This window comes from Artemia sp. Qi Xiang Cuo, chromosome 12 (genome assembly GCF_049724085.1).
Source record: "Artemia sp. Qi Xiang Cuo chromosome 12, ASM4972408v1, whole genome shotgun sequence".
Classification (NCBI taxonomy): Eukaryota; Metazoa; Arthropoda; class Branchiopoda; order Anostraca; family Artemiidae; genus Artemia; species Artemia sp. Qi Xiang Cuo.
In genome coordinates, this window is record NC_142805.1 from 47038216 (window position 1) to 47058348 (window position 20133).

The 20133-nt window shown below is 35.8% G+C and overlaps 1 protein-coding gene across 1 annotated transcript in view; it reads right to left on the bottom strand.

Annotated features, from left to right (window-relative positions):
• Prp3 (pre-mRNA processing factor 3) overlaps positions 1-20133 on the bottom strand; it is a 57436-nt gene that overhangs the window by 1659 nt on the left and 35644 nt on the right. The window contains exons 7-10 of the mRNA XM_089098266.1: positions 17521-17663; positions 15531-15745; positions 11395-11541; positions 9040-9133 (exon numbers count right to left, since the gene is read on the bottom strand). Coding sequence (XP_088954392.1) covers positions 9040-9133; positions 11395-11541; positions 15531-15745; positions 17521-17663 — 599 coding nt within the window. The remainder of the gene's footprint in view (positions 1-9039; positions 9134-11394; positions 11542-15530; positions 15746-17520; positions 17664-20133) is intronic.

Consider the following 20133-nt stretch of genomic DNA (forward strand, 5'->3'; position numbering starts at 1 on the left):
GGGCATAACAGCAATACCTTAGGAACAGTTTTGTATGTGAAATTGAAACTTACAACGCTTGTTGTGGGGGATGTTGAACTAACCAAAAGACAATATTTGTACTATTACTGTTACTACTACTACTGCAATTAAAGCTAAGACTACTACTATTAACTGTACTCCTACTGCTACTACTATATTTACTATTGCTTCTACTACAACTAATAAACCTATGGGTATTAGGGCAAAAATTTTGGGCAATATTGTAACTGTATTGAAATAAATCAAAACACACTGTGCCCATATAGGTTGTCAAGAGGACGTATCAGCAATGCTTCAGGACCGGTTGATGGTATTAAGTTAAAAATTTCCTCGTGTGTTGAAAAAAAAGGTGTTATTTGTATACTGCTACTAATGCTACTACTGCTACTGCAACTATTGCTACGCATAAATACTAAACCTTTCAACAATGCTTAAAAACTTGATGTCTCAAAACTTTGTTTATGTATTTGTTATAGGAAATAATGGGCGTGGGGGGGGGGAGGTTTCTCTCAAATCACTTTGACTGTTAAAAAGGGTACTAGAACTTCCAATTTAAAATCAAATGAGACCCATTAAAATTTAATACGACCACCCATTCCGTAAAAACCTTATATGCCCGGGGCATAGCTTACCCCAGAAGCATTTCTGGGGGGTTGTGCCAACCCTAGAAGCATTTTTATATGTTCTTTGGGCTATTTTAAACAAAATTGCCATCGCAAAATTTCAATCAATGCATTTGGTGAAAAGAGGGGTAGTTGGGTGGGGGGGAGAGCTACTTAACCTCCATCCCTTTTGACTGTTAGAGGGGAACTAGAAATTCCAATTTCAACAAAATGAGCCACCTCTAAAGCTTATACAACCATCCCTTCCATAAGTGAATGAATGATTATTTATTTCCCATCATACAGTTAAACAACAAAACGCGATGGAGTATTATGACAATAAAAGTTAAAAAAAAAGAAAAAGAAAAAGAACGAACTATGAACACATAACATAAACACCAAAATAAAATCCAAATAGAGTCATTTTCCCGGGGTATGAAGATGGCCGTTTTGATAAACATTCAAACTGAGAGTCTCCTGCAAGGAGGGGCTCCGTAACACCGAAAAGTCGAACCACATGACCGTTTCTAAACCATATAGGGATTTGTAGAAGGTACTTCGCAAACTTAACGTAAGATTTGCGCAGAGAGTGCTTATCAAAATTGGTCAAAACATCTCAAAAATGCGTTAGATACAGTATATGCGGAAGGGCGATACTGTTGTACAACATGGCCGGTAGCTTACGTTTAAGGCTAATATGCGAATGAACAATACTAGCATATGCTGCACGTATTTTTCTCTCAGCATGCTTTATAAGGAGCTTCCTTGTATTCCTAAGGGAAGACCCAATCGGTAAACCAAGGTAAAATAGCTCTGATTTAGGGACAATATCTGAAAAACCTAGTCGTACACTTTCTGGAACTAAAGAATCAGGGCAATTAAAAAATAGCACTTGCGAGTTAGCAGCATTAAGAGATAGACCTATGTTATCATAGCGAGTTGCAAGCTCATTATCAAAATTACATTGTAAACTGGTAATGGAACGGTACAGTAATTCAAGCATTGATTGAGAATGGAAAAGTAACCCGAAGGCATTTGTCACATCATATACACCTAAAATAAACGTATTCCCCGACGCCTCTGTATCTTGAAGAATAGAACATACACTTCGTAAAGCATGGAAAAATTCTAACCTCAACTGAAACCCAAACTGAAATGGGGGCGTAGTATAATGCTCATTTACCCGATTTACGATCAAAAAGTCGAAAATCTTCGCAAAAACACTAGAAACGTAATGGACCTATACGACGAGCAAGAAGAATGCAATTTTCCCTTTTTTAGGATAGGTGTTACGACACCAAGGCACATACAATCAGAAACAATACCAACATTAAAAATGATCTGAAAAAGTTATAATAAATGACTATATAACACATTACTCCCGGCCGTAAGATGCTGTACACACATACTGTCCGCTCCAGCAGAAAACTTTTTTTTCATAAGTTTATGCACTATTGCCTTAATACTAGACGGTGTAACCACTATCCCATTAGGTCTCGGTTTGGAAACCTGAAGCTCGGACAACTGTGCATCAAAACCCTTTCAACTCTACTATTTGGCTTTTTAAACTGATTTTCAAAAAGGGAAACCCATTCTGAAGCTGGTGTACATTGGGGACCATCAACAGAATGCACAGTTTTACGAGACCGGAATTTCCGAAGAAACTGTGGGTTAACTTTTTCAGCGTTAGCGGTCTTGATAGCAGCTAGTCTCTTCAAGAACCTTACTGTACCTTTTCTTTGTAAATAGTCGCACAGAGTTCAGTACACTCGGCCTAGGCCTTTCGCATTCAATCCATAGACGCAACCACCACTTGGCACTAGAGCAGGCATTTACGAGAGAAATGTTATTCGACCAGCCAGACTTTTCAGTATTACTTCTAACTTTTTTCACGGGAATTGCCGCTTTATCAGTACACTGAAGAGCATGAATAATTTCCTCACAGTAGGTGTTAATTTGTAGTCGTAGCTCACTATTACTCAAACCCGTATTAGTTTGAAGAAGATGAAATGGTACTTTAATCTTACTTAAGATATGGTCACCCGTGGCTTGAAACAACGGCACATTCATTGTACTGCTGATACCATTTATTTTTGGCTACATGGTGGAATAAACTTCCCAAAAACAGCATGTGATCCAGGTTAGACGTCGAACTAGCATTATAAATAAACGTAAAATCTTTATCTTTCCTAAGTACCAAGAACATGGAGGGAAGAATATCTCTAATTAATTCACTACGTGGGCAATTCATAAGTGTAAGATCACAATTGAAGTCTCCGATGATCAGACATCACGGGTATGACCTTAGTATCTTCTTAGCGCATTTGGACAATTTACGACAAGCAGAGGAAAAAAGAGCGTAAGATGCTTGATCACCATAATTAGTCGGTAGGTATACGTTTATTAATGCTAAATCGAGAGCTGCAATAAAACGATCACTGAGTTCAATGGCTTGAATCACGGCTTGGACGGCCTCAAAATTTGCGTCAGATTGCACTTGAGATGTTAGTTGACGCCGCATTCTGTACGTTAAATAAAGAAAGTCGCTCGGTCGAAAGGAAGTGTTCTTGCAGACACACCACTCCGTGATTCTGGACGAGGGTCTCAATAAGTGGGAGCTTTTGGCTCACTCCACCATTAATGTTCCACAATATGACAGATAAATCGGTACAACTATCCATGATTATTGAAGTTATTACCGCGCGGCTTTTCTAGCATCAGTTTACGATTTTCGGGACATCGATACGAGTAGTAATTGTGCTTCTTCAACTTACAGAAGATGCAACAAAGTTCATTATGGTATGGTGATTCACGCGAAGATCTATGACCTCCTTGAGCACAATGGGAACAAACCTCAGCGTTGCTACAGTCTTTCGCCAAATGTCCATCGGATTGATGGCAATTGTAGCATCTTTTTGGAACGAAATGGTAAAGTTCCACCCGGTGCACCTCATACCCGATCTTAACTGGGTTTGATAATGCATTATCTAGATCAGCTTGTGACGAGAAGAGCTTAAATGCGCGGGATTCGCCACATTTTTACTCATGGTGCAGTTGGGAACGGCCGAATGTAGCTCACTTTCGAATTCCGGGGGACTTGCTTGATGATACCTATGAATTGCTTAGATCGCAAACTGACAGCTATCTCTCGATCATTGGCTTTAAACGAACTGGCTATTTTCTCTGCTAATGGTTTACTGTCCACAAAAACTTTGAAAACCGATCTGCCCCTTCAATTCTTAATAGCAGACTTATGAGGAATAATACAAGCCGAATCTATAACAGACTTTCTAGCATCAGCCGTACTGAGGGTTTTGGGGGAGAGGTTCTTCACCACGACTGAGTAAAGAAGGGTGGCCTTACCGGATTTCTCGACGGGACTGTGGTCTACAGGAATGGGTAGCTGCTGCATATGTATAACCGCTTTCTCAACTTTTTTGCACATCTCATTAATTTTGCTTATAGCATAAACACCAACTAATTCTGACGAAGCTGGAACTTCCGCAGGATCATAAATTACGAACTTAGGTAGGCTCTTGCGTTCTTTAGCACATTTTTGCAGCATTTTCCCAATGTCTACCACATTGTCTTCTTCTTTCACATGCTTTACGCAACGTTCTTCGTAAGCAGCCAACTCTAATAAAATCTTTCGCTTCAAGGATGGCCTCCTTCTCAGAACACTGCACGCAAGATCGTATCAACGTGTCCGATTTAATTCCTGTCTGCATTGAACGGGTGACGTAATTAAGCACCGCATTATGCAAAACTTCACCACTCATTGCCGCACTGTATTCTAAAATGAATGTCCGTTTTCAGTCCAAGTCGGTATCAGTGGGAAAAATAACAAGATGCATAGATGCAAAAATAAGCAAGAGAAGCATAGGCTCCTGCTATCCATTCCCCGCAGTTTAAGGGAGACGCACTCCCGGCAGGTACTACGACGGTTGCCACAGATTACCTCCCCTCTTCTGCTCGCTTATTAGTGAAATTTGCGATAATAACTAACTAATCAATCAAAAAATTTGACAATAATTGCGGTAGGATTATCTTCCACAATAATTCAGTAATAAACTTATTCAGGTCTGTAATCTCTTGCCAGATACAGCGATATCTAACAAGCTGCTTAGAGATTAAAATTCACTGAAAAAAAAAAGCTTACTGGTTTTATAGTTAATATCCAATTCTAAACAGATGTTTCCACGTTGAACTCGGAATGAATACTGTGAATAAGAACCTTAAATGCCCCAGGGGCATAAATTACAACCCTCGCCCTCAGGCTCTGCTAGTTTGTATCAACCTCAACAGCCTTTTTACATGATATTTTATAGTTTGAATAAAATTACTGTTTCAAAATATCTATTGGATACATGTAAGGAAAACACGACGCGTTTGTGTGTGTGTGTCGAGAGGGGGGGGGGGTAGCTGCGCTCAGACTGATCACTTTGACTCTTAAAAAGGGCACTAGAACTTATGATTACCAATCCAATGAGTCCACTATAAAGCATATTGGACCACCCTTTTTAAAAGAACTATATACGCCCCAAGGGCATAACTTACAACCCTTTCCCTGAGAGCTGTAGGGGGGTTGTCTTCCTCACTGACATAATTTCCGAAACCTTCAACTACGATGAATAAAATTGTTATCTCCAAATTTTGATTGGAGATGTTAAGGCAAATGCTGAGCGTAGAGGGGACGGGGGTGCTTGCTCTCAAATCACTTTGACTCTTAAAGAGGGCACTATAACTTCCAATTTCAAATCCAATAGGCCCCATCTGATGTTTATACGACCACCCATTAAATAAAAACCTTATATGTCCTCATAAAATAACTTTAAACCCTATTCCCAGGGCACTGGGGGGGTTGTGTCAACCCTAGAGAACTTATTATGTTCTTTGGATTATTTAAAAAAAATTGCTATCTCATAATTTCAATCAGATGCGTTTGGTGAAAAGAGGGGTTGTAGAAGAGGGGGAAAGGCTAAATGCCGTCCATCGATTTTGACGCTTAAAAAGGAACTAGAAATTCAAATTTTCAACCGAATGAGCCTCTTCAAAATTTAAACAACCATCCCTTCCACAAAAACCTTAAATAACCCCTTGGCATAACGTATTTAGATATATGATATTTAGACTATTTTGATTGGAATGGCTATCTCAAAATTTCTATTAGAAGCATTTCGGGACAATACGACGTGTGTGGGGGGAGAGGTAGCTGCCCTCCCATCACTTCGACACTTAAAAAGTGCACTAGAGCGCCTGATTAACAGTCCAATGAGCCCCCTCCCAAGTGTACACGACCACAATTTCTATAAAAACTTTCTACACCCCCAGGGCATAACTTACAACCTTTGCCCTGAGGGCAGGGAAAATTCTCTGTCCTCAAGGACATAATTTCCAGACCTTTCAAATACATTGAACGAAATGGCTATCTAAAAATTTTCATTGAAAGTGTTTACAGAAATGAAGGCGCGGGGGAAAACCTTATATGCGCCCAGGGCATAACTTACAACCTTTTACCTGGGGGCTGTGGGGGGGGTTTGTAATCCTAAAGGACATAATTTCCAGACCTTTCAACTACGCTGAACAAAATGACTATCTCGGAATTTTGATTGGGTGTGTTCAGAGGGAAATGGTGGGCGTGAGAGAGGAGTTAGTTGCCCTCCAATCACTTTCGACTATTAAAAAGGGCCCTAGCCCTTTCAATTTCCAATAGAATGAGCCCTTTTTGAATTTTCTACGACAACATTTTCTATAAAACCTTATATGCCCCCAGGGCACAACTTACAAGCTTTGCCCCGAGGGCTGTGGGGGGGGGGGTTGTCATCCTCAAAAACCTAATTTACTGAACTTTTAACTACGTTGAACAAAATGGCTATCTCAAAATTTTGATTGGATGTGTTTGGGGAAATGGTGGGCGCGAGAGGGGGGTTAGTTGCCCTCCAATCACTTTCGACTATTAAAAAGGGCACTAGCCCTTTCAATTTTCAATCGAATAGGCTCTTTTTGAAGTTTCTATGACAACGCTTTCTATAAAGACCTTTAATGCCCCAAGGGAATAGCTTATAAGGCTTGCTCTGAGGGCTGTGGGGGGATTTTTATCCTCAAAGACAATTTCCAGATCTTTCAACTGCGTTGAACAAAATGACTATCTCTAAATTTTGATTGGACGTGTTTGGGGAAATGGTGCGCGTAAGAGGAGGGTTAGCTGCCCTCCAATCACTTTCGACTATTAAAAAGGGCACTAGTCCTTTAAATTTTTAATCGAGTGAGCCCTTTTTGAAGTTTTTTACAACAACGCTTTCTATAAAAATTTTATATGCCCCCAGCGCATAGCGTACAAGCCTTGCCCTGAGGGCTGTGGGGGGAGTGTTATCCTCAAAACAATTTCCGAACCTTTCAACTACGTTGAACAAAATGCCTATCTCAAAATTTTGATTTGATGTGTTTGGGGAAATGGTGCGCGTAAGAGGAGGGTTAGCTGCCCTCCAATCACTTTCGACTATTAAAAAGGGCACTAGTCCTTTAAATTTTTAATCGAATGAGCCCTTTTTGAAGTTTTTTACGACAACGCTTTCTATTAAAATTTTATATGCCCCAGGGCATAACTTACAACCCTTGCCCTGAGGGCTGTGGGGGGAGTGTCATCCTCAAAGACATAATATATATATATATATATATATATATATATATATATATATATATATATATATATATATATATATATATATATATATATATATATATATATATATATATATATATATACTATATATATATATATATATATATATACTATATATATATATATATAAGTACTTATTTAATAGCCGATGAACACGCGAGAAGAACCGCATATAGAATCACAAAGATCCTATTGAAAATAGGAAAATAGGATCTATATATATATATATATATATATATATAACTGCACGCGCCCTAACATCACATTACACCCAACGCGCCAATAATGACAAACTTTGTTCTGAGATTGTCGCTGTATTCCAATTATTATCGTTCCCCAACTTTGCCATTGAACTAAAACATAACCGAGAAACAAAAAGACACATCAGTGCTACCAAATCTAACATGTTATTATTATTATTTTATCTTTTTTTTTTAGAATGAGGGCTGAACGCCTCCAGTTAAAGATTTCCAATCACGGTTATTCAAGTAAAAGCCTACGGAAAAGGGCTTTTGATCATGGTGATTCCAACGGTGTAGTATTTATTTCCCGCACAGTTTTAGACGGTTTTAAAGCTCTTTCCCAAAATTCCCCTAAATTCCTTTTCACTACTTCTTTTTGTTTTTAAGCCTAACATAGACAATAGTTACCATTGCAGAATGAAGATTCTTCTGTATTTGAAAATTTATTTAAAAACACGTTTCTTAATTTTCGGTTACTATGGGCTGAGGTTGCAGGTAATGCTGCACAATTAGTTGCAACCTATCTATTAAGGAAATACCCCTGACTGAAATATTATACTCAGGACATGGTTAATGAACTTCTTGTTGATCCGTTTTAACCAAACATAACCCTTTCGAACTCAAACCCTACCCTTAAAGAAAATTTTTTTTCGAAACATTCGCTTCATTTTGAAATTAAAACGTTTCATTTGTCTAAAAAAAAAATCCCTACAATGATACCCCTTTTCAAGACTAAAGTGGGCCATCTCAAATAAATAAATGCGTCACTCGCTGGCCCACGGTTCAAAGTTATAGTAGTACATCTTTTGTAACCTTACTCTTTTGTTGGTATTTGTTCTTATTCCTTTATATTCAAATCCTGGGTATAATGTTTTTTTCTCAATTTAAATCGGTGAATCTTTTTAATTTTAGAATTTCAAAAATAACTTGGCGAATAATTCCCACTCTCTTCTCTTCATACTATATCCTACCAAGACTAGGTATTTGAGTGTAAAACGAAGTTGAATTGGAAGAAATTTTAATTTCTTATTAAAATTGATAATCAACTAGGATAGGAACTTTTTTTTTAGGGACAAGCGACACACAGAAACAAGCTCATAAGAAAAAATTTAAAAAAAAACTTGAGACTTCGCGCCTCCCTGCGTATATACCAGCAAGAATACAGGCACAGATAAAACATGAGATAGTCATAGTCGCTTTAGATAGTTCGCCATGAAAACTCCTGACCTCCTACCCCCCCCCCCAAACACACAGACTTAGTCCTTTGTTCACACATGGTTGGAGTTTACAGGTTTTCCGCAGCTTAACTTCTATTGACCAATGAATATCAGTGAACTAAAGTTAGTGTTCCGGTGTGCCCCTTTTCACGTCACCCTTCTTCAGTGTGGATTTTCATGTGGTTACATCTTCTTCCAAATTTTACGATTTTTACTTTAGAATATAATACCAATTTTTTTTCTTCTTTGAAAAGTAATATAAAACTGTTACTAACCTCCCAAACCAAATTACATGAATTTTGACCAAAATGATTTCCTGCTCGGTCCTTAATTGCATCTTCTGTCCACTTAATACGGTCAAGCATCAGCCTAAAAAATACAGATGATAATTGAAAAAAAATTAACAATAGCACAACTCATATAAACAGGAGTTCCATCTTATAAATGATTAAAAGCAGAAAGATTTTCTGCCTCAAATATCGTACTAATATTAACTAACAATGTGTACCAGGAAGGTGGAAAAAACGAACTCAAGTCCCATCGAAACGAACAATTGCCTACCCAGCATTCTTAATATCTTTGAGAGTCCTAAGTGCGATAATCTATCAATTATTTCGCTGATCTATCATATAAGATTCTATTCCATCAAATTTAATATTAAGGATGAATTTCCTTAAGATTTTTTTTTATTGCACAAGTCTTGTCATGTGTAACCGACGATAAATTCACATTTGGTCCTATACCTGATCAACGCCATTTACGGATTAGTTTAGAAGAGTCTCGTTTCCCTATCATCAGCCCTAGTAACAAAATTCGAAGAAAAATTCTACTGTGTGGAAAATAATAACATTAACTTAATTTTTTCGTCCAAAAAGAAAAAAAATATTGAAGTTCTATAATTAAAGAGATCTCATCAACTTCATAAAAGAAACATCCTAGATAAAGACTTACGACGAGAAGTAGTGACTTTCCCGGCAATGTCCTAAAATATTCATATAATTCTAATTTCTTTTTGGCGCATGCTTACTTCTCTCCTCTCCCTGAAGTAAATTCTTCACATATTCTTAAGTTTCAAAGCTCCTATTTTACATATTGCACAACTATTTAAATAAATAAAAAATGTTGAAACAAGCAGCACGTTCGAGCATTCCACGATTACTTATGCGATAACCCAATCATCCAACAAATGCGAGAAGAAAAAGGTACAGTAATTGTAAAATGTAGCACATCTTCAGGGATTTGTAAATGTCTTTAACAAATTAAATCCGAGGAATTTAGTATGTTAGTGTTAATGCATATTAGAATTTGCATGAACTCAGATACATAATACTGAATATCTAAGTGATAGTATTCACAGGTTCAGAAAAGAACAGCAAAAATCATCCTTGGAGAAAAATTGCTTATTTACAAATCTGCTCTTGAGTCTTCAGAGATTGAATCCCTTAGAAATCGCTGCATTTTCATAATAATGCGTTTTGACCCATTTCCCATTACTTGTCCTAAGAATTGATATCTTATACCCCCTGCTACCAACTCAGTAGTCTTACAAAGAAGAAGACTGAATTAGTGAAAGTACCTTGTAGAACTAGCCGGTTCAAAAATTCATTCGTAGCTTTTATTGCGAGAGCCCTTAATAAAATATCCAAGGACTAGGATTGTAAGAGACAGCGCCACTTAATTTCCGATTTTTTTTTTATAAGACTACGAAAGCTGTTTTGAAATAAAAGATTCAGATTCTGAGACAATATCTCATTTTAGCGAACATTTAGAACAATTCACGAGATTTAGACAATAGTCATAAATCGTGGACGTAATCTGTTTTATTTTAATTAAAATTTACCTTTCAAACTCCAAATTTGGCAAAACAAATATAAACTCAATGACATAACTTACAATAATGCGCCTGAAATCATATTAATATACAGTCAAAGTTAGACTAGTAAAAACAATGGGTTTTCAGTTAAGTTAGATTTCACACAGAAGTTAGGTTTTGGATAGTCAACAGCATTTTAACTCTGCTAACTTACCCCATATTAGCTAAACTCTCAGCTAACTAACCCCATCTTCAACAGAGCTTATTGCAATAATTTGAAATAAATCATTGAATAACCTTAGTGTGAGTTGAATATCAGAATGAATTCCTTACAAAAAACGTCTATAAGAACTTGGAAAACCAGAAAACCTTTGAAACTAGCCAAAAGTATTGTTAACTTATACTGATAAAAGTATATTCCAAGAATTTTCTATCGGTAAAAGGACGAAATGGAGCTTTTTGAGCTCTGAAGCGCAATAATTCCTTAATTCAAATAAGCTTTAATAAGTGCCTTTGATCGTAATTCAATATTTGCAAATGGCTAATGAATGTCAAAAAATACAAAAATCAACTGAAATAAGATTATTGAACGGGTAAGCAGTTATAGCCGTTAAGCAATATAGGTTAGCTGAGCCCCATCTAGTTTAGCTGAGATTCGGAATGTCTAAGAAGTGTGTGTTCAATGGGGCTTATATAAGATCTTGCTATTTTTCAATTTAGCAGGATTTACAAAACCAAAAAAAGTGATTCACCGCACAATTTTTTTCATCCGAATTCAGTCTGGTTCGATAATATTTACATAAGGGCTATGTATTACCTCTTGTATTTTTTCTGCTGCTTAGGTCCTCCTTCGACAACGACGAGATTGACACGTTTGAACAAGAGGGCTATCCCCGTCATATTAAGCTGCTTTGCATTCGTTTCTACTTTGAATTTTCTAGCTGGATTATTCAAATCCCGTAACCTAGAAATAGAAATCCAATTTTAATTGCAAACTTAATGAACAGGGAAGCTTTAAATGAAATTACAAAGGCCTTTTCTATTCTAGTTTTCGACAAACTGAAAACGTGATGTTTGTTTGTTAAACTCTTTAAAATTTGAGAGAATCAGAACAAGCCATTTTCATTTAATGTAACAAAAATCTAAAAAAAAAGTACAAACAACGTTTATTTATGTGTTATCGGATTTAGATATAATTAAGCAACACTTCATAAAAAAGGAAGAAAATTTAAGATACAAAATTTAATTTTCTATTTTATATGAATTAAAAATATTATGATCCTTATTTTACAGGAATGTTTTTCTTTACTCGAAAAGGTCGCAATTAATCACCATTGTGATGATAAAATATCAAATACACAAAAATACTAAATCAGATTAGCCTTTAAAAAAGAACTTAATCAGATTTAATTGATTTGACAACTAAATATATTTTTTATAATGTAAAACGAACCACAAGTTCAATGACAGTACAATGGAGTAAAATAGTAAAAAACGTACAAATATAAACAGCATAATGACGTAATCACTGGTAGAAACAATAAAAAGAATGGCAAGCAAAAATAAAAACACACACTATTATTAAGCGATATCATATTATTTTAGACTTTAGGCCTAAAAATAGTCAAATAAAACTATAGGCCTAGTGAAACATTAATCGGCCAATAATTCATAAGCACATTTTCCTTTTAAGCTTCAGTGATTTGACATTGCAGTCTTCCAACTAAAAGACGAAGAAACTTTTTTTTATAAGCCTATTACACTATTCGACAAATCTGGTAGTTAGTACTTAAGTTTGAATTTTAGTATTAGCAAAATATCACTGTGAATGGGGCTTAAAGCCGTAGTTCCTACGACGATCCTCAACTCCACATAAAATCTGATCAATTCAATGTGTCAGGTTCTCTTTGTTTAACGAAAGATTCTCATACTGATTTTCATCCTGCTTCATGGATGAAAAGACCTCTGAGCCACTTAAATAAGGAAACTTGATCATCTGAGACAAAATAAACTTTACACTGTACCTGGTAGCAGTTCTCATGACAAAAGCATCCTATCATACCCTGAAAATGTCAATTAATGACTACATTAACATGTTGTCCTTGGACACCATCCAAGTGAATTTTCTGTTTATTGAACACAACTTACAGGGAGAGACAAGCCACAAGGCTACCATTTTCTGAGCCAGTTGAAAACTCATTGAGCGCAAATGGACCTATTATTGTTCATCGGGACGGAAAAATGCTTCCTGATAAGCAGTACACCAGTTGAGTTCTTGGTGTTTAGATACAACACCTGAAAATACAGGAAATACAAAAGGAGCTAGTAGTCTACTCGAAACAAGCCACAGGAAAGAACTTTTACAGCTTCCATCACATGCCTGGCATTACAATGGTGACATGAGAAGCTCAAGACTACTCGTCACTAAGCTAGTTATTTCCGTCCTTCATACAAGTTGCGCAAAAAATGGTATCCGTCAAATCGAAATTCAACAAGCATATTTTGGCTCATCTGTTCTCGACAGTTGTACCCCGCGAGATTAATGTTGACCTCTTGTAATTCAATCATAAATATTGTATTTGTAAGTTATTTTGGGGTTATTTCTTCTTCCAGAGCTTCGCCTTTTCTTAGTATTGTTGTTAAGCAAGGTTCCAATAAATAAACAAACAAATTTATTGAGTAATACTTTGACGCTATGTTTTGGACGTTCCAATTCTCCTAAGATATTATCGTTCATGAAGTTGAAGACGGTTTGGAAACATATTATCATTGAAAATTATGAAGTGTTCCGAAAATAAATATGAAGTGTTTATAGTTATAGTTTATAGTTAAGTGTTCCGAATATAAATATAAATATGAATATAAATATGAATCATAACTGAAAATTATAAAGCTTAATGATTTTTGAAAATTATTAAAACAATATGAATATTTCAACAGTCATTCGATAGTGATAACTTTTAACAACATCAAGAAACATGCAAGGGATGAATCCATGGACTTTTGACAACATCAAGAAACGTGCAAGGGATGAATCCATGGACTTCTGGCAACATCAAGAAACATGCAAATGATGAATCCATGGACTTTTGGCAACATAAAGAAAAATGCAAGGGATGAATCCATGGACGTTTGACAACATCAAGAAACATTCAAGGGATGAATCCATGGAATTTTGACAACATCAAGAAACATTCAAGGGATGAATCTATGGACTTAATAGAAATGACACTGATAGTGAAAAATTACCAGCAGTTAGACCTTGAAATAAGCCAACTACCGAAAAGGGCATTAAAAGGAACTCATTGGTCTAAGTTTATTTTCAGACGAACTGTCCGATGACAATAAAATTAAGCATTGTTGAGCGTATGTCCCTTGATCAATCCCAGCGGATGATTTGAGAGAATGAAAACTTGGCAAAAATTGGAATTAGCAGATTTCAATACCGGCAATAATTTTACGGCCACCTTACAAGGCCAAAATACAGGTACACAGGCCTGCAGCAACAAATTACGTGGCTAAAAGAGAAGAAAAGAGGCTTCAAGAGTTTAGAAGACTTGTAACAAATGATGAAAAAAAGAAAAAAATTTTATAACAAGCTTTGAAGTAAACCACAAAATCATTCCCGCAACTGAAAAAAAAATTGGGCCAAATTTAATGAAAATTTCTTCCTGTCTCTTACATTCTAAACATCAAGCTGAAGTACAGATTCTGAAGTAGAGATTCAAGAAATTCCATTTCCCATTTTGTTTTACTTTGTATATATCATAAACTACAAGAACTCACGTATATGGTATCACATCAAACTACTAGTTTATTCAGTATATTTACCTCAAATCACTAGCATTTTGTCATCTATTGCTATAGCTCAGAACTTTTTTTTTAAGTTGAGAACTGCCTTGGATTTACAACACGCCATTAAAAGTTGGTGAGAAAAGACCTTTTAGTAAGTATGAAGAAATAAAAAATGGGTTAGTTTGGTTTGTAGTTGCAGTTTAGAATTTCTTGTTTTAAAAAGAACCAAATAGTGTGCATATTTAAACTGCCTTCTGGAAATATTTTCTTTTACCTTCTATTTTGTATTCAACCACGTCATTTCTAATTTATACCAGGAAAGGTGGAATGGTTTCCTAGGGCATTACTTTGCAAATAATTACTAACTGGTGTCTGTTTCAATGTTAAGGAAAAATCCACAGTGCTCAAGTCTATTCTCTTCTTTGGTATTCAGTCATTGTCAAAGAGGAGGCACTATCCCTCAAAAAAGAAAAAAAACTATAGTTCCTATAAAAAGCTTATTTTGGTTCGTCTATTAATTGAATGAATAAGAAAATAATTCTACAGAATGAAAAATCCAAACTTGACTGTAAGTATTTATTTGTATTCGCGGTCAGAACATTTTTTTTACAACAATACCTTTTTCCTACCTCGCAGTCCTTAAATGTCTTCATTGGGTTCCAATTTCTGAGAGAAGTCAATCAAGGAAATATATTAGATATTATACAGTAAAACAATACATAATTATAAACATCCTTCTACATTTCAGGCAAGAACATGTCTACACATAAAAGTAACTTCGAGGTTTCTCATCTTGTCTGTTTCCTGACCCAAGACGAAACCAACATCACTATACATCAGTTTGCGCGAGTCTCCTTACCTTACTATTTCCTTACCGTCATCCATGATGGTAAATTTTTAGAGAAAAATGTCACGTTCTATACCAAAAAATGAAAAGGAAGTTTATTTTTTATTAAAAAGGTTACTTTTTACACTTTGTGCATGCTCTATAGTCTTATGTATTAATCCTGAATGGTGTGGGACCACTGAGGGTGGTGAGGAAGAGGACTATCCGGAACTAATCGTCATGACGGCACTGGACTAAAATATGGTCACCATTAGCTAAATTGTTTCGGCTGAGCTAAATTGCTTTCTTATGTAAATAAGAAAAAAGACTACCTATAAACAGCAACATGAACAACAACTGATGTATCTTCTGTATACTTTTTAAGTTTCTTCTCCTTCTTCTGTTCAATAGAAAGCGCCCGCTCTTGGTTAGCAGCTTGATGCTTAGCTTGTCTTTTTGCCATCTGAGCTCTAACGTGAGCTTCTATCTTCGTCGGGTCCATCGTTGCTTCAGTCGTGAGAGCACGCATGAAGTTGGATATCCTCAACTGGAAACATTGAATATTAACAATTAACAAATACAAGGAAAAAGAATAAAAAGAGTATTGCATACAGCAGCTGTTCCGCCTAATTTTGTGCTGACTTTTCTTAACGTGTGCAACATTTCTTTTAAAGTTCTACTCCTAGCTGAGAGTTGTAGTGCAATGAAAAGAATAGAGAGAAGAAGAGAATTCTTACGGCAGACAAAAAATGTCTACTATTAACAGAAATCGAACTTGAAGAAAAAAGATTATTGCATGCTGTAGCCGTTCCAACTAAATTATATAACTAACACTTTTTTCAAACTGTATGACTTTCCCTTCACAGGGGAATTCCTAACTGGCTGTGCCAGTGCAAGAAAAAAACAACAACAAAAAAACAAAAACTTACTTCTTATGGTAGATAAGAATCGTCTACTACTAACAGTAAGAGCGGAACTACGCAACATAATTTCGTGAGAACCCCAATTATGACCTTTAGCAAAAATGACGTATATATATCACATTTCATTCACTATTATTTTGTTAATTTACATCTTTCTGAATTGGCATCGTTTTTTTTCAAAATCGAACAATTAACTTTAAGATTAAGAAAAAAAAATCAATGCTTCAGCAATGAAGGGATAAAAAGTAAGAAGAAGCTGGAAATGGTTCATTGAGTCAAAAGAATTTAAGAGAGAAAAAAACAGGTATCGTTTAAACAAAACAGTGGAAAAAAAGAAACGAAAAAAACAACAAACTTTAAATAATAAAGATCCACTTCATGTCCGGGAGAATTTATATACGGAAAAAAAGTTAAATTAAACACAACAAAAAAAACTCACACTTTAATAACCTTCAAAATACTGCAATCACTGTAAATAGCACACAAAATATGACATAAGCACACTAAATGACAAAAGACAAAAATGACACACTGTGAATAAGCACACAAAAATGACAAAAGATTGCCTCTGGTACACCAGATTGTCTCTCTTATAAAGAAATTATTTATAATCAAAAGCTACTGCGTAATTAGTGTTTTACTGAAAACGAATTATATTACGAATATTTCTTTTGTACTTACAACATTGTAAATAAAAATAAAAATTACGGTGAAATAAAATCTTGAATTGCTGAGCTTTCAGCAATTAATATCATTATATATCAAATATTCAAATTTATTTTGTTATTTCTTTTCAAGACTGTTCTTTTCAAGACACATTTAGTTTTCAGCAAAGTGCCAATGATGCAATAGGTTGTATACTTTTACTTTTAGGGAAGGGGGCAGTAGACAAACTTTTGTTTGTAGTGATTTTTGTTCATTTTAAGTTAGATCTGAATATTCAATTTAAGTTTTACTCGTTTTAAGATTCAGTTATATAACTGTTTATTTAATTTCTGTTCGTTTTGGGTTTCATTTATTCTTTAATAGTAATTTCTGGTCGTTTTTAGTTTGAATTTTTGAAGGTAATTTATTTCTGCTGGTCATAAGTTTAACATGTCTCTTTACTTTAAAAAAGCTTCTTTTTCGGAAATTTTTTTAATTAACTGTCAAAATAGAGGAAGAAGGGTCACCCTTTCAATTTTTGAAGTTTCGCACTGCGTCTCCTTGAATGAGCTACCAAGACCCTCTAGAATTCATGTCACTAGACCTCCTCTCCTTAGCGGCCAATGAGCATCTGCAGAAGAAAAATTCTTATACAAAGCTTTGCTTTTAAATGTTTAACACTCTCACAACAAATCGGGCACCTTTTATAGTGACATAAACTAAGCTGAATAAGTATTTGAAAGAGAATACGAACCTTTGGTTCAGGAGGTAGTTCAAGTCCCAGCCGAATTTTTTCCTGTTTATCCTTCCATGCTTCTCGACGAGTAGTTCTTCGTAGTTTTTTCCGCTCCTTCTTCGTTAAGAAAACAGGTAAGAAACCTGGCAGCAAATTTGTCACTGAAAAGTAAATATTCAATTTAACTTAATTATCATGTGCACAGAATTAACCTCTGGGACAAAAAAATCACGTTAAAAAGAATCCCCCAATGACGTAGGTAATTAAGTATGCTTTGGGATTACAAATTACAGACCATGATTATTTAAATTAAATCCAACGATTTACTTAAATGTCATGAAAACATTTTAATAGCTTAAAAGGTCTAGCATAAATCAAAACAAAAACGCGTAAGTCAGTGAAAGGTTGAAAAGAAGGAAAAATCTTATGACGTTTTAGAAGTTAAATATCGGTAGAATATGAGTATACAGGGTTTTTCCCTCCTGGCGTAAAATCGTTTTGAAAAACACCTCTTACAACACCCCTAATTGTCTTGAAATTTACTCAAAAAAAAAATTGAAAACTTCAAATACATCTAATGAGATTCCTTCTAAATCATCCTAGTAGTTATTGTTTTCAAAATCATCATTATAGTAGTTACAAACCAGGAGCCCTTACATGAATGTTGAAATGATAAAACCAATTCTTTTCACGTATGTTTGCATATGTATTTAAAATGTCTTCCCCCAATGGCAGGTGTCACAGCATGCAGTTACACAAAACGCCATCTAAAACGCAAATATTAATCCCTAAACAGGCGAAATTCTTTTGTCTTTTAGCACTAAACTTTGAGTACCATAATTAAAAACATGGATTAAACAGTTTGGTTTTTGAACTGACAAAAACAAGACAAAAAACAAAACACACAGAGAGTAACTAAAAGATACACACTTATTCTTAAAAAGTCAATAGTTATTTATCTACTGCCAATGTTTCAAAATCACCACACTTGTAAAAATGATCAATTCAGATGGAATTTGAGCTCACTCGTCTGTACGGTACAAGTAACCAAACGCGCTTAGGGTATTTTTGCAGTAGCACTTATAAACATAGCCGCACAGAGAGGAGAGACCCACGCCCGTGATTATCCAGAAGGGCCAATTTTAGAACACCCAACCTTCTTCCCATTGTTAATAATTCAATAGTCTGACCTACTCTCTTGAATAGGAATTGGTCAAGGTTGACTTAACCTAGCAAGTCTCATTGTTTCAAGGATATTCTTTTTTTACTCTTCACTCCATGAGGTGATTTTGGCCTTTGGAATAATCAATGTTGCTGGGAGAAACTCAAAAGCGGAAGAGAGATTAAGTCTACAAATATTAAACATAAAGCAATTTAAAAATTTAACTCTGGTGATGACTGCTTTCTACCGACCACTGTAGATAAACTAACCAGTAGCGTTACATTCAATAATATTCGGCTACTACATTCTCGGCGCGTATAAAAAGCTCCTCCCATTTAATCTCTCATCAACGATCCAGTGCATGTTTGTCCGTCACTGAATAATGGTTAGTTAATTATTGGATACTGGTTGGATAATTGTTGATTAGTAGCTGCAAAAATACAGCAACTGCGAGCTAATTCCTGACCAGGGGAATATTTTGGTCGACTTCCTTTCACAGAAAAAGTGACATACCACAAGTGAAGTTGACCGGGCTTACCACAGCTCACCAAAGCAATAAGATTCTGTTGGAAGAAGAGAATGAAGACTTCAAAGAAGTATCTGATAGCCTTGAAAATTAAACTTTTATATATATATAGTTGGTTTTGCTGTTAAGAAGCTGCTCACTTGGCACAAGTGTCCTGATGTGTGCTGCAAAGCTTATTCAAGGCAATAGTGAAGTTTCCGACGAAACTTATTCTTTTATGGCAGAAAAGGCCTACGAGCGGTGAAGGCTGCATTTATCCAACCTTACAGCTCCTTCGCTAGGTGTTGTTCGTTTTCTGCAAGACTGTGACTCCATTTTCCTAAAACATTACAGGAATTCTTGTTCGGAATCAGGACTAATCCATCGAATTTGGATTTGGATTGAGTGCAAAAACCAGAACTGGGAAGCTGGCTGCGAGGACTTGTACCGAGGACTGCACACTTGTACGAGGGCTATTCAGAATCTAGGGAACGTTCTGTAATAAAACAAAACCTAGGTACAGGAAAAATATTTTATTATATACATCTTAAAGAGTGACTAAAATGCTACATTTCTAAACAGTCACCAAACAAATTAAGGCACTTATCGTAGCGGTGGACAAGCTTCCGCCGCCTGCAATCTCTGCCACTCAGTGACGCTAGCCCGGAGCTCGTTGTCGTCATCAAAACGCTGTGTCACTAGCCAGTTCTTCTTCTTCGGGAACAAGTGAAAATCGCTTGGTGCTAGGTCGAGATTGTAGGGTGGATGTGAGGAAAATCTTCCATTTAAATGAGTCAAGAAGTTCTGCAGTTCGATTTGCCATACGAGGTCGGACATCGTCATGAAAAAACTAAATTTTTGACGATAACTTTCCTCGGCGCTTGTTTTGGACTGCTCTTCTAAGCTTGCGCAATGTTTGGCAGTACCGATCAGAGTTGATTGTTGCACCACGCTCGAGAAAGTC